The sequence below is a fragment of the Antechinus flavipes genome, chromosome 3 (assembly GCF_016432865.1).
Source record: "Antechinus flavipes isolate AdamAnt ecotype Samford, QLD, Australia chromosome 3, AdamAnt_v2, whole genome shotgun sequence".
Classification (NCBI taxonomy): domain Eukaryota; kingdom Metazoa; phylum Chordata; class Mammalia; order Dasyuromorphia; family Dasyuridae; genus Antechinus; species Antechinus flavipes.
Genome location: NC_067400.1, coordinates 120266378 through 120294025, shown reverse-complemented (window position 1 = coordinate 120294025; position 27648 = coordinate 120266378). Strand labels below are relative to the sequence as shown.

The 27648-nt window shown below is 33.3% G+C and overlaps 1 protein-coding gene across 7 annotated transcripts in view; it reads right to left on the bottom strand.

Annotated features, from left to right (window-relative positions):
* UCHL3 (ubiquitin C-terminal hydrolase L3) overlaps nt 1–25325 on the bottom strand; it is a 57649-nt gene extending 32324 nt beyond the window's left edge. For 5 of the 7 annotated variants that reach the window (XR_007951723.1, XR_007951722.1, XM_051983929.1 and 2 more), the window contains exons 1-5: nt 25197–25325; nt 15599–15755; nt 14648–14733; nt 10819–10866; nt 5075–5188 (exon numbers count right to left, since the gene is read on the bottom strand). Coding sequence is in view for 5 of the 7 variants with exons in the window: in XM_051983929.1 (XP_051839889.1) it covers nt 5075–5188; nt 10819–10866; nt 14648–14733; nt 15599–15755; nt 25197–25271 (480 nt within the window). In the remaining 2 variants the exon portion in view is untranslated. The remainder of the gene's footprint in view (nt 1–5074; nt 5189–10818; nt 10867–14647; nt 14734–15598; nt 15756–25196) is intronic. The other 2 variants (XM_051983930.1, XM_051983932.1) reach the window with 1 other exon arrangement.
* Between the last annotated feature and the right edge of the window lie 2323 nt (nt 25326–27648).

Sequence of the window (27648 nt, the reverse complement as noted above, 5' to 3'; positions counted from 1 at the left end):
CAAAAAGTAATTCATTAATTAGCAGATGTAACCATATAAACCAAATAAGAATATGAAGAGAAGTTACCGAGATCATCCCAAATTTCACAGATGAGAAAAATGAGAACCAAAAAGATTAAATAATTTATCTAAAATTATGTAAATAAATGACAAAGAAATTTAAATTCAGAGCTCTTGCCAATTCCACTAAATGGCTTTTCTCTTAATGATGAAATTTAGCAAGGATAAATATGAAGTCTTGAATTTCTGATTTGCTTGCTTTCCTAACTGTATAACTTGGAATTACATTTTAGAAAAGTGAACGAAATGTCCATACTTTTTGATTCAGTTGATTCCAGTGCTAGGCATATAAAGAGACTAATGGTCCCCTGTAAAACAAAAATATTCACAACGGCATTTTGTAATAAAGAACTAAATATAATGCAGATGCCCATCCACTCAAGACTAGATAAACAAATCATGGCATCTGAATGTTTAATGAATAATTTACTTTAGCAAATTATAAATATTAACTCAGAAGTAGAAATACTAACATAAACTGATAAGAATGAAGTAAACAGAACCAGGAAAATAATGCATATAACGTATGTAAATATAAATGGAACAAGGAAGGATGGTAGAAGAAGAGGTCTGAAACTGAAAGCAGTATAATGAAGCTTTGGGAAACTAACAACATAGCACTTACTATGTGCTAGACATTCTAAGAGCATTTAAAATGATCTCATGTGATCTTCATGATAACCCTGAGAGGTGGGAATTATTATTATCCTCATTTTATATGAGGAAATTGAGATTGTAACTTGTCTAGAAATTATCTAAGGTTGCATTTGAACTCAGATTTTTCTGCTTCTATCCCCACTGAGCTATCCCAAAGAATTGAGAAAACACATCTCCCTAACCTACACATCTCCCTAAACTCTTTTCAGAGGTGGAATACTAGGGATATGAAATATTACACATATACACAATAGACAAAGTTGATGTGTTATTTGTCTGAACTTCCTTTTTTCCTCTTTTTAAATTATTTTGACAAAGAACAGTACGCTAACTGGGGAGAATATTTTTGGAAAGAAGTCATATATAAAAACAAAGATAATTTTTTTAAAAAGCGTTTGTGGAGTTTTTTTAAAATCAGTTGCAGAAATAAAAGATGAGGAAGATTTAGATGACATTTCTTGTTAAAAAAAAAAATTGTCAAGGGGTTTTATATAGACATATACTTATCCTAAGTTTATAGTATGTCATAGGTACCAAAAATCCTCCTGATTTCCACTAACTTTTAAATTTTATCTTTGGATTGTTCATATATCCTCATCTATGCTGTAAAATAAATATCATTTTTAAAGGAGATATGGACAAGAAATATAGAAGATAGAAACGCATGGATGTGTTATAAAACATAATTAAAGGCAGTGCCAGATAGACAGATAACAAACTATGACAGATTTTGAGGTAAGGCAAAAAGAATAAGTCAGAAAACTCCAAGAATAGTATTTTAAATTGGAAACTAAAAAATTTTACAATAGTAATTTTCACATTAAGTAGGTTTTTGTGTTGGGCAAACCTTGAAAATTTTCAAACTAATCTTTGGAGAGAATGCAGTTAATTGAGATAGGAAAGAGAATGAAAATAGGAATTAAAAAATAAAAACATAGGTTGGAAGACCAAGGATTTTTAATTTTTTTATCATAATTTTCTTCCCAATTCAATTATTTCAACTTTTAAAAAGAAGATTGATAGTTGTTTAAATGCTTAAAATTCAAAGTAATGAAACTTCCTTCTGTGGACATGTTAAAAAAATGGATAAATATTTTAAATCAGCATATTAGAGTAGAAATAATAACAAGTACTTCTACAGCACTTGAAGGTATCCAAAGTTCTACACAAATACTCGTTGTGAACCTCACAAGAATAAGTCCTATTATTATTACCATTTCACAGATCAGGGAATTTCAAAAGCAAGGAAGTCTGAGCAGGATTTGAACTTTAATTCAAGAAGACTCAAGGTCAATATCTATCCACTACACCACCTAAATGCCTCAGAAAAATCTGGAATGACAAGCAAACTTTATTTTCAAATTCTGACTCTAATATTGACTGAACCTTTTGAGGAAGTTACTTCTCTTAGTTCCTAATCTGTAAAATGGAGATAGTTGTATTAACGATTATTAATAGGATTGTTTTAAAAGAAGCATGTAGTAAATCTTAAAATGCTTTAAAAAAAAAAAAGTCAGTATTATAATGTCAGAATTTACTATCTCTCTACTTTTAGGGAGAAATAAAGTTTAAACCATTCCGCTCCAAGATTCTATTATTACTCATCAAAGATGTTATTTATTCCTCCTAACAATCAGTCCTATTTCCACACCATTCTAGTCAGTACTATCTCCTTCTTCTGTACACATATGACCCTTGAGTCACTGGACAAATATACAGCTTTTTGTAATCGAGGTCTCATAAACAGCTACAATAACTCATGTCAAAGATTCATTTTAAGTTATAATTAAGATCACACTGTTAGAATATACAATTTTCTGTTAACATAACACTTGAATCAGATTTTATTTTTTCATGAAATGCATATTAAACAGGGAAATCTCAAAAATTCAGGAAGCCAGGTGGCACCATAGTGCACAGTACTGAGTCTAGAGTCAGTAAGAGCTAACTTCAAATTCAACCTCAAATAAAATTAACTGTGTAAAGTTACAAGTAACTTAACTGAACCTATTTTCTTCACCCACTAGGGTTGCTGTGAGGATTCAAATTAGATATTTGTAAAGCACTTATCCCAGTACCTGCCAAATAGTATGGAACTACATAAGTGTTAGCTATTATTATTTATTCAAAGGTAATTCTATTATTCTATTATTTATTCAAAGGTAATAACCAATAATTGAAATACTTCAACTTGAGTATTATTATAGAAAGAACCTGAACATACAATGCTCAGTCAAGTATGTTAAAAACCAAATAATGTTTTAAAACTTACCTTCAAGAGAGATATGTTGCAGCTCTCAAATACTGTTATGCAGAATCAGCATTTTTTAATAATAACTTTCTTTTGTGAAAGCAATAGCCTTATAACTAAAGCTCCAATTTATTAACTTTTAAATATAAAATCACCCACAAATTGGTTTCAATAGTTTACTGGGAGGCTTCCAGGATTAAAAAGCTTAATTCCTCTATCTTGATTTTTGTCTCTAAGGCAATAACTAGTTTACTACTTAATTATTTCTTTCAGATATGAACATATTTCATAAATGTAAGCCTAGAGCACACTAGCTATTCTGAAATATTTTAGGAGTAAAATAGATAAATGTATACAAATACACATAAAATGGTGACAGGAGATTTAAAAATCAGCTTTTAAGACTTAGTTTAACCATTTTAACATCTGGGACAACTTTCTTCATATTATCCTCACTCCTCACTAAATTACATTAATAAATACCAAATCTCCAGCACCACCTTTTGGGGACTTGTTTTCTGCTAAATTCAAGACAGATCTATGGTAAGCTTAAGTATACTATAATACTTTCAATTTCCATACCACTGAAATTGTTCCTTCATGAAATCCCATTGTCTGCTTCCCCTCATCCTGCCTTTCAGCCTGTTCTCCTACCACATCACAGGCTATGGAGCTGGACAGGACTTTCAGAGATCATCTATGTCAACATTGTTGTTTTATAAATGAATGCAGTGAGGGGAAATGACTTGAGAAGCCGTGTGTGTAACAGCAGAAGGACTGGAGAATCTGAAGTCCAGTTGGTAAGTGTTTATTAAGCACCTACTGAGTGCCAGTCACTGATACTCGCTTTGTGACCCTGGGCAAGTTACTTGACCTCTCTGCGTCTCCCTTTCTTCATCTGTAAAACAGGGACACCCAACAGTTATTCTGAGGATACATGTAAAGTGCTTTTTCAAAGCTTAAAGCATTATACAAATTGTCAGTCACTATTATTATTGCCCAAAGTCACACAGCAAGTAAGAAGTAGGGCTGGGAGATAATTACGTCATCTGTCACAGATGATCAGCTACAAAAGTAATACAAACCCACATGGTTATATTATTGGTAACTTTACTATAAACAGAAGATGAATTTTGAGTAACACATTTTGATATGAGGAGGTTCCTGACCAAAGAGGCCAAATTGCCTTAATCTTTCACCAACAATAAGCACAGGGATCAGTAGTGCATGTGGGGTTCACCAAAAAGGGTGACCGCCCCCCTCTTATCCAGAGGAATGTTTCAAGTCCTATTTCTTCTACAAAATAACTTGTTTTAAATTTTGTAATGTTAGAGAAAGCAATGATTGTAGTGACATAAGCTCCAAGCTTGGAGGCAGGAGAAATCTTGCCTTCAAATCCTGGCTTTCCTACTTATTAAACTAGATCATTAGTAAGTCACCTGTGCCAGTCTCTTGGGCTCTTAAGTCTCAGTTTCTGCATCTGTAAAATGGTGATAACAGTACTTGCATTAGCCACCTTAAATTTAAAATACAAAAATCATTTTGTAAACCTATCACTACATAAAAGTCGGTTCTTATTCCTAAGTCAGCTAAGAAGTCTAAAATTTCTAGTTTACAACTCTTGGTGTATTCAATGCCAAATTCTAATGCATTTATTCCCAATCTCTTAATATTTAAAGATATTATGAGCTCCCTTTTAAGGATGAGGAAACTGAGATTAAGCGACTTCCCTATGGTCATAGTCCTAGTAAATGTTAGAAATGGGATTCAAATGGAAGTCTCCTGACTTCCAGATCAGCACTCTTTCCACTACACCATATTGCCTTCTTGGTTAAGAATCCTTTTGGTATTTAATTACATTCATTAGAGTTAGAAATGACATATTTGAGATCATCTCTTCTAACTTCGTTCTTCTAGCAATAAGGATACTAAGGACAAAGAAGGAAAAGTTGAGTTGTTTAGGGGTCACGCTGCTAGTTCTTGGCAGAACTGAGCTGGAAGGGATTATGAGTCTAGCCCTTATGTACAATGAATGGATCTCCTCCACAATATCCCCAAAAGTCACCCAAGCTCAATCTGAAAACCACCCCTGACTGTGGCACACACCTCAACATGGCAGTCCATATGACTTTCAGGTGGCTTTAATTGTTGAAGAACGTTTTCTAATGAGCTGAAATTTGCCTCCCAGTAACTTCCACTCTTCGGTCCCAGTTCTGCCCCCTGGAAACAAAGAGAAGTCTAATCCCTCTTCCATATGAAAGGCCTTCAAATATTTGACAGTATATATTTTTTCTCCCCAAACCCCAATCCCTCTCCTTCATTCCCCATGCCCCACCAAGCCTTCATAAAGACCACAAATTCAATTCTAGAAAGGACCTCAGTTAATCTCTTCCAACTGGCCCAAAACATAGAAGGCCCAGAGAGGTAAAATTATAAGATAATAAATAAATCTTTATTCAATTCTGGTCCAGAGCTTAGCACAGTGCTTGGCACATAGCAGGTGCTAAATAATTGTTTATTCATTGATTAATTGATTATTTGTCTTTGCAAAAATTTAGCATTCTTTCTACTGCATTGTCTTTTCTAGAATAAACATTACCTTATCTTTGTTTCTCATGACATTATTTAAAGCTTCTGTGCCATACTAAATTGTTCCACTTTGGTAACTTTAATTTTGACAACCACCCTTTAAAAATTTGACATCCAACTTTTAACAAATATTTATTAATCTTAACAATGTCAAAGGCACTAGAACAGAATTTAATATAATACATGGTCTGACCAATGCAGGGGAACTAACCTCCCCGCGCTGGGGAACACTATATTTTTATCAATACTAATACAATATTAAGATTGCCTTTACATGGTTTATCCAAATCATGTGTACTAATGGATTAGCTCTGTGAGCTGTCTATTCAACCACATATTAGCATGAACAAATATATTCTTCATCCATTAGTTTTTTCCTGTGTGATTAGTTGGGCCAAACTCTCTTCACTCATAAGTCTCATTTAAGAGCCTCTGCAATGTTGCAGTATTTGATGAAATCAACATAATATTATCTATAAACAGAAGAATCTGACAGACCTTACCATACACAGGAAATCTCTCTTCATTCTGAATTTTTTATACTAGACATCCCTCATGCTAATGACAAATTATCTTTGCAAAGCAAATTTCTCCCAGTTTTAAGTTTATTTGATACTATTAATCAGAATAAAGTTATCTCTGTTGTTATACCTTTTAAAAGAATCTTGTATGATTCTGCAATATATCTCTAAGAGATATTTGACTGAAAGAAAACCTTATTAAGGTGTCATTTTCTACTAAATATGATACTCTTGAACAGTAAACAACCAAAAAGCAGAATAGGATCTAATGAATAATGAAGTGGTCCTAGAACTGAGTTAGGAAAAAAGTTAAGATTGCCTTTGAGAAATTTAACATTTCTATTAATGACCCAAAGCTTCTCCTAGAAATGAAGCTCAAGATCCTTTTAAAACAATCTTCTTCCATTAAGGTTATATGGCTGCAAATTAGGAAATATTAGTGTCCAATAAACGGAGGGTTAGGATTATCCAAATAACAATAGAAAAGGTATGGTGTTCATTAACTACAACACATTCACCTTAGGGTTTTTTGTTTTGTTTTTGCTATTGTTCTTTTTGAGAGGCAATTGGGGTTAGGGACTTGCCCAGGATCACACAACTAATAAGTGTTAGGTATCTGAAGACAAATTTGGACTCTAGGGCTGGTGTTAAACCACTGCGCCATCTCAGTGCCCCATACAAAACATTTTAAACAAAGGATTGTGCAAAGGGATGTATGTCTACAAAAACCTAATTCACTTATTTTACAGATGAGGAAACTGTGGCACAGAGAGGTTAAATTTTTTGCCCATAATCACCTGGGCAGTGCTTGGATTCAAATTCAGACTTTAGGGCTTCAAAGTAAAGCCCTAAATCTTCTTTTACTAATACTAATACCCAGTGGACAATCTGCATGCTCCACTAATAGCGCATGACATGCAATGTCAAAATATCCTATGGCATTCCTGTTGAATGGGCCTTTTGTACCAGGGTTGCAAGAAACACAAATAAGAGTCACACAGGATGGACAAGCACGGATGGGCTGCAATCTGCATCATTGGAAGGATTACTCAAATTGTTAACATTATAGATACATCAAATATCAAAGAAAAAAGCTGCAAATTTTCTTATTTTTACTGTTATCTTCCCTTGATCACTCTTTCTAGTTTTATTTTGCCAAAAATTAAAAGACAAAAACAAAACAGCATTTCAATAAGGAATGCATAAAGTGAAATCTGTAGCCAAAATGTTAGAATTGAGGCCAACACCACTCAAAATCAGACCCATATTCTATGAACTTTTAAGATGTGTTATAGAAGATCTCCAGGATAACAAAAACACAAGTTTTCTAAAGAAAAGGTTTCTTTTCTGATTTTTTACATGTCATAAGGAAAAATATATTTTTAATATTATATTCTCTCTGATAAAGTAACTTCAACATGATACACTCTACTAAATTTGGGATAGGGCCCTCAGGAAAGTTTATAGTTGATATACTAAAAAAAATCCTAGTCATAAACTATCTCTATTAAAACATTTATAACCTGCTATAGGGCTTAGCACAGTGTCTGGCACATATTAAGATCTTAATAAGTATTTGCTAACTTGTTAATTTGACTTACAGCAAGGCCACCCTGAAATTACCATGGTCAAAAACAAAAGACACCCCCCCAAATTTTTTTAAATGTAAAAGTTGACTATACTTTAGAGATCTTATTAACATTTGATGTTATAAAAACTATGTTCACTGAACTTGTGAATAATACCAAACAGTGAGAAAGAACTGGTATTTTAGAAGAGAATATTATAATTCAAAATAGTCCTGATAACAAATCACAATCCTAAGGGACAAAGAAAAAATACACTACTCACCTTCTAACAAATTTGTGATACTTATATTACAGAATAAATATATTTTTGGACTTGATCAGTAAGGGAATCTGCTTTGCTTGAATATCCATATATGTTGAGATCTTTTTTTTTTCTTTAGTGTCTTCATGTGTATGGGGGGGAAGGGAGTCCTACATATTTGTTTTTAATGAGGGAGTAGGAGGAAGACAGATTAAGAGCTTGTTAAGAAAAATGTTAAAACAAAAAAAATCTAGAAATTAGATTTTAGAAAAGTGATTACATATATAAAATGGCTGGTTATGCAAAGTAATCCGAATTCAGAGGTCATATAAATTGAAATTCAAAATCAATATAAAATATCCTGGTTTTATTCCAAGCAAGCCTCCTCTAGCCACTGTATTCAGGGTGATTGCGCTACTTAAACCCTAAAATACAATTTCTCTAGCCATGTTTCAAGTACTCCTATGTCTTACTTATGTATGTGAGACATTTATATGTCTCACATACAAATACCCTCCTTTCTTCCTGAATAGGTCTTCCTCTCCCTCCTCAAATATCCCTACAGCAATTTGTCTGGATCTAACTCATTCCTCTCAACCATACTCTATTTTGTACTACCTATATAGCTGTGTGTGTTATAACCTCTGTATAAAGTCTTCTGCTTGAAAGGGATACATCTGAAAGACATCTTTGCATCTCCAGTGTCTTACACATAAACAGTTACTTAATGTGTATTAAGTTGAACTAAATTCTCAATTTATGATAGTAATAGGTTTTCAATATTATCTTATTAAGTACCCAGGACTCTGGGGAAAAAAATATGAGGGGAGGAATCTGAGGCTCAAAAAAGTTCAGTAACTTGCTTAGAGTTACACAATAAGTGTCTAAGGTAAGATTTGAACACACTCTTGAATGAGTCCAGGTAGTTTCCATTATATCACAACATATTTCATATAAACTATGTCTACTCTCAAATAAAATTCAAGTTAAATCAAATTATACTAAATCAAAAAATTATACATATACATTCACACATATAGTACACATTCTCCTTTAGAATACAAAGATGACAGTATTCATGGTATAGCTGAATATCCTAGTCTATGCTCCATCTATCTGCCAGCCTCTTCCAAGAATGCCCTTCCTCCCTGGATTTTAAACTACCAAACTCTATTGATCCTTCAAGTTCCAGCTCAAGGCCTTCCCCTATTTAAATCTAGAACAATTTTTCTCTTTGCTGCAATCTTACCACTCATCAATGTTACTCATTTGGACACTGATTTATATTGTCCTGTGTCATTACAAACAACTATTTGTCTACTAGGTCTTTTCCATTATCAACTCCCCCATCTGCTCCCATATGTGTTTCTTAAGGCCAAAGGCTAGATCTTAAATTTCTTGGGTACTCAAGTATATGTTGAATTGAACATCTGTGAAAGCAATTTTATCACTTCAAACAAGAAATAAATTAGGCCATTACATTTTTTTCTTCCTCAAAATGATTCTGTGATAATTGTGATAACTATCTGTATTACTACTAGCCTATTATTGGTGAAAAACAAAAATTCAAAAAACTTATATAATCTACTTAAAATTACATAAAGAAATATAAGGTAGAGATTACACATTTCATCAAGCTCTTATCTTTTGTTTAAGCTATTTAGATTTGACATTTTCTTATGCAACAAAGCTATTTAACTGGTAAGAAGCCCAACACTGGGAAAAAACAAAAAGTGTCAAAAGCAATAGACCCCTCTACTTGAAAGCAAACCCCAAGAAGTAACTCCCAAGGGTTGCAATACAGAAGAACAGAAAAGGTCCTGGATTTAGAATTAGAAGACCTACTTTCAATTCTGCCACTAACTATTTGAGGCCTAGAGAGTTTGGGTGACTTGTCCAAAGTTATTTTTAAGTAACTTTGTATAAGTCACAAACTCTCTGGACCTCAGTTTCCTCATCTGTAAAATACAAGGCTTAGACTGGATAACCTCCAAGGTCCCTTCCAGCTCTAAATGTTAAGAATTCAGGACTTATATCCATAAGAGGCAACTAGGACAAATATTCAGATTTCTAGAAAATATCAACCTCCATCATGAACATTCAATGCCATATTTTTGTTCAAGGGAAAGAGCTATTTTAATCCTACCTACTCAAAAATTGTATACTTATATGACAATTATGTCAGTCAATATATTGTTTTAGTTAGATATTATTTATCCTAGAAAACCATGTTTTAAAATGATATTTTTAAAAGCACAAAAACTACAGGTTTTAGAAACTATTCAATTAGGGGGGGAAAAAATGGTGCATCTTATACTCACATTGCCCAAGGCCTCGGAAAATTAATGAATGCTTCATAGTAGATTTAACAATAATAGTCATATTTTTTGATTTACAACACACATTAGAGACATAATCTCATTTGTCTCTAATAATAGCTCTTTTGTATCCAACTAAGGGGAGGTGGCAAGAGACAAGTATCACTACTAGAAAGTCCTATAAAGGTACCATATATCTGGAATCATCTTTCACATACAGAGAAGAAAATTATATGCCACCTGGACATACTTACCACAGCATGGTAATCAATACGATTGGTATAAACAACTGGACAAAAAATGTGAAGTATGAGATGCCAAAGTATCATACTGCTACTTAGAGAAGCATGCACTTGGAAGACTTTATGAACAAGTCTAAATGATGTAAGATCCTTGTGGTGTTCTACAGCTATAGTTCATATAACAAGTCAATTATTAAAATTAATAATAATATAGTCATTAATCAATTACATTAACATATAAAATTAGAAAAAAGGCAATTTTCTTGCCATTGATGGCAAGAGATAGTTAAGTTCAGAAGCTAAATTAAGACAAAAAATAGGGAAAGAATAATATAGGAAATATAAAATACCTCTGTCTGACCTTCATGGGCACTCGATTCATGAGTAACTCGAATAGCCTGAAATAAGAACACATGGCATTTATGGAACAATTACCACATTTTAGTTTTATAAATGATAAATAAAGATAATGTTAAGGTTATAAGACTTGTAAACAAAACTCAATCAGGGTAGACATGGAAATAACTGGGGAATAATTTCATTTTGCTTGGTCCCAGGATGGAGAACTAGGATTAATCAGTAAAAGTTGGAAAAGAAAACTTTTGCTAACAACTATCACTATACAAAAAATGAAACAATGCCTCATGATATACTAATAGAACATGGAGATGAAAAGAACCTTAGAGCTATTAGGATTGTAGATCTACAACACACACAGATAGAGATACGTTAGAGATCATGGAGCCAAAAGCCCTCATTTTAGAAATGAAGGAACTGATCCCCAAAGAGGTAAAGGACCTTCCCAAGAACACAATTAATAAGAAACAGGGATGGAATTTGAATTAAGGTTCTCTTTCCACTGTACCATACTCAACCCTCCATTTTACAGGTAAAAAAGTTGAAGCCCAAAAAAATAAAGTGATAAACTTGACGTCGTTAGGCAGAGGCAGGATGAATAAACTTGTTGGGTATATTCTAGTGGACATTACACATTTGCAGTGCTGGATGACCTCTGAAGACCTTTCCAAAAATCTAAAAGGCTGCTTTATAGCATCAGACAAGTATCTTAGCTAAAATACTAAGTAATCCCAGACCCAGAGAAAAAGCTGTCTTGTTTGCTGGAAATTAGAAAAACAATAAAATCTTTAATAATTTTTAAACATAAACAACATATACTTATCTTACATTAATGAAACTACTTCATCAACAAATCATCTTATTCTGAATACTACAGCAGAGTTGGTGGTGTTTATTTTAGACCCTACTCAATGAAACATAAGAGAGGTGCTAATGCCAAAAGGACTCACCTCACTGTGTTGCATTTAAAGATAAACAAGCTATGCTCCAAGACAGGTCATTTGTTCTTATAAATGCAATGTCATCAAATACTTTCAAGTGTGGTGGTGTAAATAGGTATTTCTCTGGTAGTGAAGAATTTAAACTTTAGAGTTAAAAAGTGGCTCTTAACAGTAACTCAAGATTATTTACAAACTCCAGAGTGGCAATAAGAACAATAGATTTGAAGACAAAGGACCTGAATTCTAATCCTGGCTCTGTAACTTACTATCTTCATGATCTTGGGCAAGCCAATTAACCTCTTTAGGACCTCTGCTTTCTTACCTGTAAAACAAGTGGTACAGACTAAATGATCTATAAAGTCTCACTGTGCTCATGATCCTATGAAAACTCTAAAAAGATCTCTTCATGCCAATAACCCACCATTAAGTGCACTGTACCCCCTACAACAATTTTGGTCATTGTCACTTCTCTTTATTTTGAAAAAAGGAAGAAGAGGAAAAAAGAAATACAGAACATGGACATATTTTGATGTGGAAGATGTTGTATACTTGAACGTATACCTACGTACACCTATGTTTATATAGGTGTCATTATTACATTAATTCATGCAAATCCTATAAAAGAAAAATGATAGAAAAGAACATCAACAAATCATTTAAAAAATAAACATAAAAAGAAAAAACAGTTATAAAGATGACATAGACAAGCAGGAAAAGTTTGGAACCACCATGTTAATTTGAACTATTAAAAAACATTTAAAATGCTTAGCATGCTATTTGCAGCTTTTTCAGAATAAAAAAAAATCATAAGTGTGCTGGCATTCAGAAATAACATGATCAAATCAACACATTACTGAGTGCTTATTATGGATGTTAGGATAGGTTGGATATTCACAGAACTAGGTCTCTGGACTTAAGAAACTTGTAATCTGTGTTAATAAGTGTTACTTTTCAGAAGGCAACACATACGTAATACTACATGATAAATAAGAAAATTCAAACACTATTAATAAATTCAAATTTATCAGTTGTATATAAAAAAAGACTCAGTTTTAAGTTCTACAGTCACATAAATCACTGAAATACTGAAAAAGTAGAATTATATAACCCATTTTTCAAACAAAAATAGGAATAGTCTAGGAAAAACTGAGAATATGTACTAATTAGGGAATGAATTAGTTTATGGTCTAATACCTGACTTTAAAATACTTGTTTCTACCTCTCTTTTACAGATAAGTTATGAAATGCTATTGAAAATAAAGAATATTGTCAGACAAATATTTGTTTAAGGAAGAGAATGGTAAAAAAGAGAAGGGAAGAAGAAAATACTCATGTATTAAAACTTAATAGAACAAGTTACTTTTATGTCCCAGTAATAGAGAAAAGTAGACTGGAACAATTTTTTTTTTTTTAATGCTAGATGGAACATGAAACAGTTACAACCCTCTAAGGTACTAGACTGGGTCAAATAAACATTTTCTGCAACACAGAGCATTACCTAGCACAAACTATTACCTTTTCCCACAATATACATGTATCCTTGGAAGAAGTCTGCAGAATCCCCCCTCCTCTCACTTCTACCCACTGAGCAGTGAGCATGAAGACTATTTCAGGATCAAGCTAAAATGGTACCAGTTCAACTGGTGTAGAAAAAAGGTGACCAGAGGATGGGAGAGAGAAAGGGAGGAGGATGAGGGTAGGGAGAGAGACACGACAGAGGGAGGGTAAGAGAAAGAGAGAGAGAGAGAGAGAGAGAGAGAGAGAGAGAGAGAGAGAGAGAGAGAAAGGGAGAGGAAATAAAGAGATAAAGACACAAAAAGACAGACAGAGAGAGGAAAAAGAGAGACAGACAGACAGAGGGAGGGAGAGTGAGAGAGGAAGTGTGTATGTGTGAGAGAGCGAGAGCGAGAGAGAGAGAGGTAGAGTCAGGTTTAAGAGGGACTTCAAATAAAAGTTTTGGAAAGATGGAACTAACCCTCGAGAACAGGTATTGGTTTTTCTCCTCTTTCCTTTTTTTTTTTTTTTTTAAAGAAGCCACCTTAATGAAACTATGATTTACATTCTCTTTGGTGACTTTGCTGACTTATGTTGAGATTGTAATGCTCTAAAACCTGGTGGTCTTTTTCAAATGAACTGCTATCAAACCATGCTTCTCCCATCTTGTGTTTCTGATCTTTCTTCCTTAACTCTCCTTCCTTGGGCCCCAGGGACTGGTCCACCAGTTTTATTTTGCATTCCTATCACTTGTTGCTTCCAATCAGGGTTGCTTCCAACTTTCCTTGACCTACTGAAGAAACAGAATCCACAAAGAAATGGAATAAAAAGGCACCTTCTTATGGACCTTTTTCTTCCTTTTCTGTGATTTATATCCCACCAAGAAAAACAAAGTTACACCTAAATTATGGGCATTTATATAAAAGTGAACAAGTTTTAACCACAAGGAAAATCTGATTCATGTTCTCTTAAGCACTATTACAGAAGTTAAGATGAGAGCTATAGGGCCAAGAACATCAAAGAGCTATAGAGTGTTTAGATGAAGTGTGCCAAAATGGGAAAGGAATAGGAATACTGCTGAGGTGACCAATGCTAGGACTGAAGTTGCCAGTAGCGGTGGTAAGGAGCAAATAAGAGAGAAAGAACTAGGAGTTTACCTTTCCCTCCTTCAATACCACCACCAATGCTGTTGCCTCAGGCCTTGACTTGGAGTAGTACCTGACAGTGGCCAGGGGAAGAGAGGAAAGGTGTATTACGCATGGCCATTGGTAGGTAAGAGCAATACCTCTTGAATATAGTTACAAATGATTTATACAGAAATATATATAAATTGTCCTTTTGGAAGAATTCACCAATACATGAAAAATAATAATAAAAAGGTACTGACTTCATATTTTTCTAGGTATCTGGCTCTTTCTTCAGGACTCATACTTAGAGATTCTTCCAAGAACTTTTTCAATGTTGATCCAGATTCTAAAAATATTAAAAATGACAATGAGAAATTTCTATGAGCCTTAACTTAGAAAGCAGATTTAGCATACACAGTTGTAAAGTGATTGAAGAATTATTTTTTTTTCTAGGCTCCAGAAGATAAGAGTTAAAGAGAAAGAGATTTTTAGTTCATTATAAGGAAGAAATTACCTATCAATTAGAGCAAGAGGTGAGAATGAATGATCACTTTTTAATTTTTAGATTTGGTGATGCTATTACATGAAATTCTCTTCCTGTCTTAAATTCTTCTATAAGTAAACTGGGCAACTGAGCATATATTTTTAAAAATCTACTTTTAATAGAATATAAGCAAAAAGTAAAAATTTAGTCACTAACATTGTTATCACTGATATTCAATTAATTGCTCTGAGAGAACAATAAGCTGTTTAAAGGTGGTATGGTTTACTTTTGTGAAATTAAAAAAATTAACACAATATTGTTATAATACCAGCACTTTTTCAAAAGAATATTAAACTATAGAGAACACATTGAAGAAGAAAATGGAATTCTAAGATAAATTCATCATACCACCTTTTAATGTTATTCAGAACAATGTTTAGTACACAGTAAATGCTTAATAAATACTTTTTTCCTTCTTTCTCCCTTTAGGTTGTACTTTTGAAAGAACATGTTATCTGTAGAACTTTAGGAAGGAAAAATAAAGTAATGTTCAAACACTGACTTCCCTTTTGCAAAAAAAAATTAGAAAAGAAAAGAAAAAAATACTTTATTCTGTCTAACCACAGTTCTAAGTTAAAGTAAAGAAGAATTAGAGCACCACCTACTGTTCAAATCAATTAATTTAAAACTACAAAGAAAAAAATACCAGGAGAGAGAAATTATTTACCAAAATTCATTTTGTCTTTGTTGTTAGCAATAGCATGGATCAGTCCAATTGTTCCACAGGCATTACTGATGGTTTGCTTCATGAAATATACTGATTCTGTGACGTCTTGTCCTTCTGATTTTATTTTTTCTTCCTCTTCTATTCTGAATACTTCATACTATTGTTTTGTTGTTTTAAAAAAAAAAAAAGGAAAAAAGGTCAACATTCTATAGATAGAAAACAATATTACATTCATATTAAACACAGAAATTCACCAGTTATTTCTATACCATGGATTAATAATTTCTTGAAACAAAATTAAGCTTCAACCCCCTATTACTCAAAATGTAAGAGCCTAAGAAAGCTATTTTAAACTTGTTTTTTAAAAAAAATTAAAAATTTACACAATTTTTTAAAGTTAAAAGTTTGCCTTTGCAGAATTAATCCAAAAAAGGAAAAAAAAAGGTCAATATATAGAGAAAATTTCAGGAACCTCTCCCTTCCTAGTTGCTACTAGTAAAGTTAAGCAGTGATCTAGCATGCTGCTTAGCAAATAACAAGGGGAAAAGTTAGAAAATAGAAAAGGAGAAACAAGAAAGAAAGAGAAAAGGGAAACGTTAGTACATATAGTAGGGAGTGAAATAATGTCATCAATTGGCTCAGGTGCAACTCAGCTTGGCCAAGTATCATTGACTAGACTGACTAGAGAAAGTCTGAAATGCTGATGTTAAACTTATTCTGCATTAACTTGTTTTGTCCACTCAACTCTTCAGCAAACTACACAGAGGGAGAAAAGGGAAAAGGGGGAAAGGGAAGGAAAAAGGAAGGAAACAAGTATTCATTAACGTATATAATATGTACCAGATACTATGCTAAATGCTTTACATTGTTATTTAATCTCATAACAATCCTGAGATATAGAGAATATTCTTATATTCACTTTACAAATGAGGACACAGAGGTAGAAAAAAATAAGTGACTTCCAAAGTCACATGGCGATTAAATGTCTAAGGTCAGATATTAATTTGGGTCTTCCTGACTCCAAGCCCAATGCTCTATCCACTATGTCATCTACCTACTCTATCAAGGAGTACTTGATGTTGAGAGCTGCCCTAATTTAACCAAGTTATGACTGTCATATTAGAACTGTTTTTCTTCCAGAAATTAGCATAGTACTTTGAAAACAAAGCATAAGAAACATTAAGTGAACTAAAGTTGAAATTCCTTGAACATATATATACCATTTTATTGAACATCATCATCATCATCATCACTGGCTACATATACATATCACCTAGAAGAAAAATTTTAATGTTGCGATATTATAATAATAAATGAATGTTTTTATAAATAAAATGTTTAAATTATTATACTCTTAACAAGTAGTTTTGAAAGGAAGAAACCTAAACTATAAACAACAATAGGAAAAGCTTCTTCAAACCATTAAGTACTGTGAATTAAAGCAACCCCGAGATTCCATTTCGTACCCATCAGATTTTCAAAGATGACAAAGAAAATGGCAAATGTTAGAGGAGAGAAGCTACAGGAAAACAGGCACACTAATGCAGTTAGTGGAGCTATGAATTAATCCAGTCATTCTAGAAAGAGATTTAGAATCGTGGTCCAGGAGTACCAAGCTGTATCATATCTTTTGGATAAGTGATAGTACAAATAGGCCTATAACCTAAAGAGATCAAAGAGGAAAATGACCTCTATCATACATACAATGATATTTATAAAAACTCTTTTATATATAGCAGCCAAAAACTGGAAATTAAGAGAGTGCCCATTTATGGGAGAATGGCTAAACAAGCATGGCATAGAAATATTATAAAATATTGTTCCTCATTGAACACAGCAACAGCAAAATTATATGACAATCAATTCTGACAGGACTTGGCTCTTTTCACCAATGAGATGATTCAGGCCAGTTCCAACAGACTTGTGATGATGAGAGCCAGTTTACCCAGAGAAAGGACTGTGGATCACAACAAAGTACTTTCACTTTTTTTTTGTTTTTTGCTTGTGTTTTGTTTTCTTTCTCATTTTTTCCCTTTTTTGATCCAATTTCTCTTGTGCAACATAATAATTTGGAAGTATATATAGAAATGCATGTATAACATATATTTAATTATTAGGGGAGGAGGTGAGGGAAGGAAAAAATTTGGAACCCAAGGTTTTGCAAGGATGAATGTTAAAAATTATCCATACTTAAGTTTTGAAAATAAAAAAGCTTTAACAACAAAAAAAAAAAAAAGTCAGAAAAGAAAGAAATACTGTTCCCTAAGAAATAACTGTTTTGGAGAAAACTAAGAAGATTTACAGGAAACTTACTAGAAAAGGAAGTAATATATACTCTCAAACCACAGGCAGAGGGTAGTTGTTGTAGGAGTAACATTCTATCCGTTTTTCCATGAAAGACAGTGAGGTTACCCTTGGGATCTAATTGGCTCAGGGGCCTTAAAGACTCATCATACTTCCTACCTGGCAGAGCCTACCAGGGGTCCTCAAACTACGGCCTGCGGGCCAGATGCAGCAGCTGAGGACGATTATCCCCCTCACCCAGGGCTATGAAGTTTCTTTATTTAAAAGCCCACAAAACAAAAGTTTTTGTTTTTACCTTAGTCCAGCCCTCCAACAGTCTGAGGGTGAACTGGCCCCCTATTTAAAAAGTCTGAAGACCCCCTGGCACTCCTAACTGTTGGCTATCTGAGGATTGGTCAGGCCAAGATAATAACTCAGGCAAGAAAGTTTTACTCAGTTGATCAATGTGAGGTTGTTGAATATGGTCCTGCAACCAAATGTCCTTTTGTTAACTGCTAAATCACCTACAGGTTCCAATATTTAACATGAACTATCAGAGATCCAATTTAGTCCTAGACCAGAACAGTAGAATGCCTATTTCAGAATTTAAATGATTTAAAAGTACTTAAGAAAAATATTTCTTTTTGAAGAATTTTCTTAATTTTAAGAATTACACCAGTCAAAGGACAGAGACTATTAATGAGTGAGATTTCCAAATAATTCCAAGTGTTCCAGTCATCCTAATCTAGGATCAACATACTCTAAGTGGTGAAGCTGACTTCAGAATCTAACTTGGAAATTTTTCAGAATCTTAACTCAAAGGAAATGAAAGGTATTTTGACCAAGTTATTTTCTTCTTTATGTTCAGAGAAATTTCCAATAAAGTTCTCTTAAAACTAAGTCTAAAAAAAAGTGTCACACTCCCTTAAAAGTTAAAACCTTTTTTCATTTAGATTTAATAAGCTATATTCTCAACATATGGAAGAACTCCTCACTAAGTCAGTAAATTGTCTACAATTAATGAGGTAGATTTTCTTTAGAGGAATACATAAAGCAAATTTTCAAAATATGTTTCCAATCTCTAAAATTCAAAAGATCCCTATCAAAGTCTCTTAAAACTGGAATGGAAATAATTTTATATACTTATTAGGAATAAAAACCAATTAACACCTCTCAATTGTATTAAGAATAATTATTAAAGAAGTTTATTTGAGGTAAAGAAGATTATTTGGAGATTAATGTCTACTTTCCTAAAACCAAGACCTCTGAATTCTATTAAGGAAGGCTCTGGTAGAAGAAATAGCCCCATAAAATTAGGCTCCTTTCAGGAAAAGGACTCAAGCTCAGAGGGCTGACATAACTTCCTAATCTTCTGAATTCAAACGGTGTTAAAAATTCTGCCCCAGGAGTTCTCTGATGCTTGACTGATGGAAAACAATTGGCAGGTGAGATAAGTGAGTTTCACTGGACTAAATCAACTCAAGGTGTCCTCATAGTAACCTTGTCAAATATCCTCCTGCTATGGGTAAGTAAATATAGTGTTAATTTTTGAAAGATCTAAGAGTGTCTGTCTCATTTTGTTCCAAAAACGGAACATAAACTTCCAGAGCACTGGTCAAACACAGAATAACTGGAACAATTGGTATGATCATGCAGGACTAGAAATGCATGATATTGCTAAAAGAGAGCATGGGCAATGCAGAGCAAAGTGAAATAGAATTAGTTTTTAGGGGGAGGTAGGGTGCTTTCCTGGAAATAAAAGGATAGTATAAGTGTCCCCCAAACTCTAAAGAAAAAAAGAAAAGGCAGAGGCCTATTATGAAGAAAACTTTGTATTCCTCCCCTGACCCTTACCAATGAAGCTCCCAGGGATGTGAAGTCCTGGCTGATGGCCAGGGAACACTAAGTGGGTGGTGATACGTTTAATTCTCCATGGCCTGCGATGAGGATCATTGACTATGCAGTATGTGCCTTTTCCACAGTCTTGATGTTCCTGGTACAGCTGCTACTTAGATCGTTTTTTTTGTTTTTTGTTTTTGCAAGAATTTACTATAAATTTTTTTAAAGTAGCCAATTGCCCACCACAAAAACTCAGGCCTTAGTTCTTCCTGGGATCCTCCCAAATTCAGTCACTCTTTCAGGGAACTGTTTTGCTTTGTTGTGTTTCAGTTTTACTTCATTAGATCCTAAAAGAAGATTCACTGTCTTCCTCAGAATGTTTAGACTTATTTTTCAAAGAATATTTATTATACAGGGATAGCCAGGTGGTTCAATGGATAGAGTGACAAGCCTAAAGTCTGAAAGACTCATTTTCCTGAGTTCAAATCTGGCTTCAGATATTGTCTAGCTATGTGATCCTGAGCATGTCACTTAATCCTGTTTGCCTCAGTTTCCTCATCTATAAAATGAACTGGAGAAGGAGAAGTCAAACCATTCAATTATGACTACCAAGAAAACCCTTCACAAAGAGATGGACACAACTGATATGAATGAATGAACAACTCTTTCTGAGGCACTGTTAAGCAACTTGGAGATAGACATACACACACCAATAGATGTATATATGTATGTGTATGCACATACCCACAGATCCACATAAAAATATAAATTGCACATACATATAAAACTTTCCTGTATTCAACCAACTTAAATCATACAGTTCAATGTAATTTCTAAATGTAATGCCCAGAACTGAACACAATACTCTTTCTGGCCAAGACCTAACAAAGGTACAAAAGTATAGCAGGTCTGTCACTCCCTTAGTCCTAGAATCTCTGCCTTAGAGATCACAATAGCTTTTTTAGCTTCCACATTACTATGGACTCACTGAGCTTGGAGGGTACAATAATCTCATCTTTTTTCAGACAAGTTAGTATTTCCTCAATATTGTATTTTAAGTCAATTTTTTGCATCCAAATTGACATTTATCTCTACTGCATTTTTACTTTCTTTTAGCTCTATGTTCATTTTTATATTTGCTTTTGACAAGTTTCTGGTCTGATTATACATAGAAAGATAATAAAGGAAGAAATCTACCAATAAAGAATAATTCCTTATCTGATAATATATACACAATTTTATTTTGTGTGATGTTATTCAGTTTTTACTATAACGAGCACTTTACAAGCTTGAAGCTTCTGCATCATTTATAAGACTTTCACCCTTCTTCTAATCCATATTTTCCATACATATTTTGCTGCTTTGCCTAAAACATTCATATCTTTGCAGTAAAATCATATAGTATTCAAAGTATATTTAACTTAATTTGGGGGTCTCATCAAGTTCTTAATAGGATTTCTCTGCCTCTTCATTCTCTGAAACATACTAGCACATTATAGTTATCTTCATGGCAGTTTTTTTGTAAATATTTAGCACTACAATATCAAATAATCTAAGAAATGATGTTTCTTGCTATATTTGGACTTAAAACAAAAACAAATCCCACCAAATACTTTGTTTACCTCTCTTAGAAGGAACTTGTCATCATCTAGATATTTTTGTTGGAAGATGACTCTGGTGTTAACTGCTAAACTATCTTCAGAAAATTGTAAAACTTCCTTCATGACTGTGATTTTCTCTTTAAAACAAAAACCCACTTTTAAAATATTTTCCTGACAGTGAACTATAGAATGCTACAGTCTCCAAAGAACTAAAATTGAGGTTTACCCCAGAGGCAATGGAACATAATACAAGAGCCAAGAAATTATGAAGGAAAAACAGAAATGTGAGTTAAAATTAAGGTAGACCAGTTCTATAGCAAGCACAAAGGTTAGTCAAGAGCCTCTGTGTGCTCTGTTGGCATTCTTGAGATGTCAAGAGAAGGTGACAAACAGCTTGCATTAAGTGGAAGCTCTGTGTAAATTTATAGCACATTATGGACAAGAGTTGTGCAAATGGGTAGGATAGATAGATTGTGATATCTAATTCTGAAGGGAGTAAAGTTCATAAATAAGACTGCAGCTACATCTAAGCATATTTTATATGTTATTAGACGCAATATTCTAGCCTGTCAAAATCTTTTAGGATTCTAGTATTCAAGGTGATACTTTCCCTCTTTGCCTTATGGCCTCTGCTCACCTGAAAAAAATGTCAAATAAGCCTTTATCAAGGAAATGGATGAAATATAGAACCATGCCACTAAAGATATCTTTCCAAGTCAACATCAAATCATTTCATTCAATCTGTTCTAAATCAACAAACTATATTATTGTCTAGTTCCTAGATTTTCATCTTTTGTACAAAAAGAAATGAAAATAAATGCAAATTACAAATATTAAATAATACACCAACTCATCAATAACTAGAGAACAAAAAATACAACCACAAAGCTTCATCTCATAACCATCACATTAGCAAAGGGGACAAAAGATTAAAACAAATGTTAAAAGACCTTTAAGACAGACACACTAATGTACTAACACAATAGTTCTAGAAAATAATTTGGAACTATTCTAAAAATCACTGACCTATATCTACTTTTTAAATTTCTGAGGTCCCTCAAGAGGATTGAGGAAAGAAAAGATCTATTCTATTTAAACATACACACACATACACACCTTACTGTAGCCCAACTTTTATAATAAAAAAGAACTGGAAACAGTGGGTAAGCATCAACTGGAAAATATCAGAACAAAGTGTCCTATAAGAAAGAACTGAAATAATATTGTGCTATAACAAACAACAAATATAAAGAAACTTGGGAAGACTTTATGAGGTAATGCAATGTAAAATAAGCAGAATAAAAAGAAACTTTATTCAAGGACCATAACAACATAAAGGAAAATAACACTAAGACATTAGAACTTCAATGAATGACCAATTTTGGATTCAAAGGACTGATGATGAAATTAACCTTTCAACTCTTGAGACAAGAAATGACAAATTCTAGGGACAGAATGAGACACACAACACACTTGATGTTTTACTTCATTGTTATGAGAAAGCTTTCTATTACTTCAAAGAAGACAAATCATTGAAAAAATGACAGCACTTTTTAACTAAAAGAAAGTTCAAATATTTTTAAAAGAACAAGAGACTTTAAAAAACTTCAGTAAATTCAGAATTCCCCAGAGATACCAATTTAGTAACACTATCAAAAAAAAAAAAAAAAAAAAAAAAGGCAATGGTTAGTCCAGCATGACCTGATTCTTGTGATTTCCATCTTCCTTTTTACATATCCACTAGCCATCTCTTTAATATAGTCTAGAACTTTGCCAAGAACCAGAGTAAAACTAAATGTTATACAACTTGTAAATTCTACTTTTTCTTTTCCTTTCTCTTTCTAAAAAAATAAAATAAAATAAAATAAAAAATAAATCAGGAAAATATTAGTCATTCTTTCCACGCCAGTGCTTGTCCCAATTACCATTTTCTTTTAAAAACCACTGACAGTGGCTAAGTTGTCAGTGGTATTCAACAATTCTTTTATTTACAAAGTATAATTCATCTGGGTCACTTGTAGGAAGAACTCAATTCCTCTTGTTCCATGTACTTTGTGCATTTATATCTAAACATCTAAGTTTTCCTCCAAGTGTCTTTCTTGGACACTACCACATGTGAACTTGTGGATTTCATCATTCCTATTCTTTTTCCTCTACTGTTGCTACTCTCTGTGAAGGGTGGATAACTTAGGGGATGAAGAATCATTCTTTTCCCATATGATTACTCTTAGGAAATTCTAAGAAATAACAAAAAGAAATAGCAGTTTAGTTCTTTAAGTAAAGAATTGCTTTCCTTTAGATGTGGAAAATTTACTTTCTTATTGCTAAGAATCTTCTCAAAGAAGAGCAGATCAGATGGCATTCAAGAAACCAACTATTAAGATGTGCGATGTTCTCTTGGAATCCAGACTTTACACTTGTTTGCTTTTCTCCACCTACTTACTTCTGTCCACAAGAATCCCACACCTGATATCTCTCAAAACTACTCTACCTTCATGGTCTTGATCTCTAACACTCTCCTGTCTGACCACAACAACCTGTCCTTTCTCCTCCCACTCTTGTCTCGCTTTTTCACTGTCACTGTGAACACCAACTCTTTGACTTCTCTCAATTACTTTTATGTAAGTCCAATTTTGACTTCACTTCCATTCTTGATTCTTCATCCAATATGATCCCCATAGTTAGACATTTCAAGATGTTTTTTTTTTTTCTTTCACTATACACTCCTCCCTTACACAGCCACAACTCTTCATGAAGTTTACTATCTATTTACTCTGATTCTAAATAGTTCAACAGAACTTCACTGGAAAAAGTCAGGAAATTAAGGCAAATGTGCCCATTACAAATGAATGCTATATATCTAAACTTCTCAGTAATTGTTTCTTCTATAGTAGATGTTATCAAAACCTAAGCAATCATTCCAAACTTTTTTTCAAATCAATAGTTAGGCTGGTTCTCCTCTGCTTTTCACCTATTATATTGAAAAAAATCAAGGTTAAGTTCTTTCAAATTCCACATTCTCTCTCAAAATTTATCTGTATTTCTTTATAGAGAAAAGCTCCCTGCCTCCTTTCCAAGATTAACCCCATCATATATATTAATTCCAGTCTCTATAGAACTTTGTCCCAATTTTTGTCTTCCAATTTAAATCTTCAACTTCCTATAAACTCCAACTTCAACTCCAACTCCACTACAACTCCTACAAAAACACTTTGAGAAGTCACCAATGACCTCTCAATCAGTATTTTTCTTGGTCCTCAGCCTCCTTGACCTTGATTCTCTAGTTTTGGATTGTTTCTTGGGTTTAGTACACACATGGTAAATATAGTATGGAATATCTTATCAAAAATTTGAACACAGATTTGAAATCTATAAAATTACAATTTTACATATGATAAAAATGACCCAAAAGTTAAAAAACTATTAAGGCTCTGGGTAACTTCTCTAAAATTGTATGTTGCAGAGGTGGTGTCCCCTGGAATTAATTTTCATATGTTCAAATATAACAGCTGATATTTACATAGCATTTTAAAGTTTACAAAGCATTTTATATACATTCTTTCATTTAATGTCCCATTTCTATGAGTTATTACAAGTAATTGGTCCACACTTTGCAGATAAGAAAACTGAGGTTCACAGAAAATAAGCAATTTGACCATTGTCACAAAATTAGTATGTATCAGAAGGAATGATCTGAACCCAGGTCTTCCTGATTTCAGGTTTCCATTCTATCCCATTATCACATACTGCCTCTCAGAAGGATAATAACTGCTAATTTTAGGAAAACAAATGATATCTACTTTTTAAAAAGTTTTAATTTCACAATAAAGAAGCATTTTGTTTTGACCAGTACCTTTGTCATAGCTAACATTTACCTTTTCTGTAATTGGAAAGAGAAGTAATACTGCACAAACTGGTCGTGGCACCATGCTAAGGAGTTCAGGTTCCATACCATACACATCAACAAATTGCCAGTTGGGATGTAGACCTAATTGTTTAAGAAACTGTTAAAAAAGAAAAAAAAAAGTATATTATTAGTAGGAAAATCTTCAAAAAAGTACTTAAACTTTTAAGATCATGAGTTAGGCACTGTATATAATAGAAAAAAAGCTGTTCAGCTTCACACATCCCATTGTATCCAAAGCAGTAGCATGTGAGTATTTTAAGATGAGCTAGATGAATGAAAATCAAAATCAATTTTTACCACCATCAACAACTTACCAATTTGTATTCTGCATCACTTTTTTCTGAACCATGCTTTAAATTACACTTAAAACCTAAAAAGCTTCTCTCTCTAGAACATTTAAATAATATTATTGTGATAGTAATCTGTTAAGTTTTTCCCTTCTCAAAATAAGATAAGGTTCACATCTCAGCTCTAATATTAACCAGCTGGCTCATCTGGGACAAATTACTGAATTTCTCTGGATCTTAGTTTTCTCATCTGTCAAATGAAGAGTATGTATTTGGGTATATGTATTAAGATGGAAAGTCTTGCTACAGATTTTATTTTTGTTTGATATTTGATGTCAAATATCAAAATATTTATAGCAACACTTTTTTGGGGTAGCAAATAACTAAAAACCATGTGGATTTCCTTCAACTGGGTTATGGATGAACAAACTATAATAATATGAAGACAATGGATGTTACTGTACTGTAAGAAACAATGAATATGAGGAATTCAAAGAAACATGTAAAAACTGATAAATAGAACTAGGGAAATAATACATAAAATAATTATAATAATAAATAAAACTGAATATTATACATAATTATCACAATTTTCATCACAAGAGATGATAATACCTTCTTCTTCCTTTTTGCTTTTTGTTAACCTAAAGATTCATCCTATTCCTCTTAGTCCTGAAATCCTCTCTCAATCATCAGCTTGTGTATTAACTTTCTCCCCAACATTTCCCCCAATCCCCAACCCACTGAAGGTATACAATGATGGTTGATTTTTTCTTTTTTTTAAGTTAAGTACCTAGTACCTATCAGGTAATAAAAACAATCTAAGGACTATAGAGAGAGAGTAAAGAGCAGAGGCTGTAATGGGCTGAGGCTTGAGTTGATGCACTGAGGTCCCAAGCACATGAGGCTAAATAGTAATTGGACCATACTCTATTAATATATAAGCTTGGAGAAAGAATGGCCCCCACCCACTCTTTGTGCAAGTCCTGATGTGTTGTATAGGAAATGACGATTTTGGTGGGTGGAGGCAGGGGAGTGGAAAAGGAAGGGGAGGAGAGACTTTTGGGATTGCCATTGCCACGGTCGGCTCGGCTCCCGTCTCTCTCTCTTAGCTGGCTTCCTGTCGCAGCTGCCCATATTTGCTATCGCAATCTTTATTCACCTCTTCACTTCAATAAATATTGAAGATTTTTCCCTTAACCTGAATTCCTGACTCCGGCTGATTTTAAATACGCGGTCATTACAAGAGGCTACCACAATATCCTAGAAGAGGCAAGGTTCTCATTAATTCTACACCCCAATTTTTCTCTCTTATTAAGAATTAGATCCACAATAGAATTTCCTTTTACTGGTTTTCCACCTTTTGAAAGAATTGTCATTCATATAAGATAAGAAATTATCTGTTTTGTTTTGAGCAAAGGAATTCAAGGAATGTCCATGACCTCCCTTCATTTCTATGTCATTTCTTTGGGGAAGGTTTCTAATCTGGTTCTTGAACTAATCAATTTGCTCTTTCTACGTAATACATAATACACTCTGAATTACACAATAGCTTGTTATTTCTTCTGTGGTTAATCTCATTGAGATGATCTCCTTTCTTTTAATATACAAGCATCTTGGGCCATTTGTGTTTTTCTCAGCTCTGTTCATGATTCATTTTTATCAGGTAAATGTACTAGTATCCTCTTCTGTTCTCTCTTATGTAATAGTATTCTTCCTAATATTGTATCTATTCTTCTCTATGACAACAGGACTGTCAGATTTTTTGCTGGCAGTTTTCTCCTCTTTGACTTTTAATTTAATTTAATTGTCTTTCTGATTAGAGCTATGAATTGATTCAACCATTCTGGAGAGCAATTTAGAACTATATCCAAAGAGTTATCAAACTATGCATATTCTTTGGTCTGGCAGTAGTTCCCAAAGAGATCATAAAGGAGGGAAAAGAACCCACATATGCAAAAATGTTTGTGGCAGCCTTTTTGTAGTGACAAGGAACTGGAAACTGAATGGCTGTCCATCAGTTGGAGAATGGCTGAATAAGTTACGGTCTATGAATATTATGGAATACTATTGTTCTGTAAGAAACAACCAGCAGGATGATTTCAGAGAGAACTGGAAAGACTCACATGAACT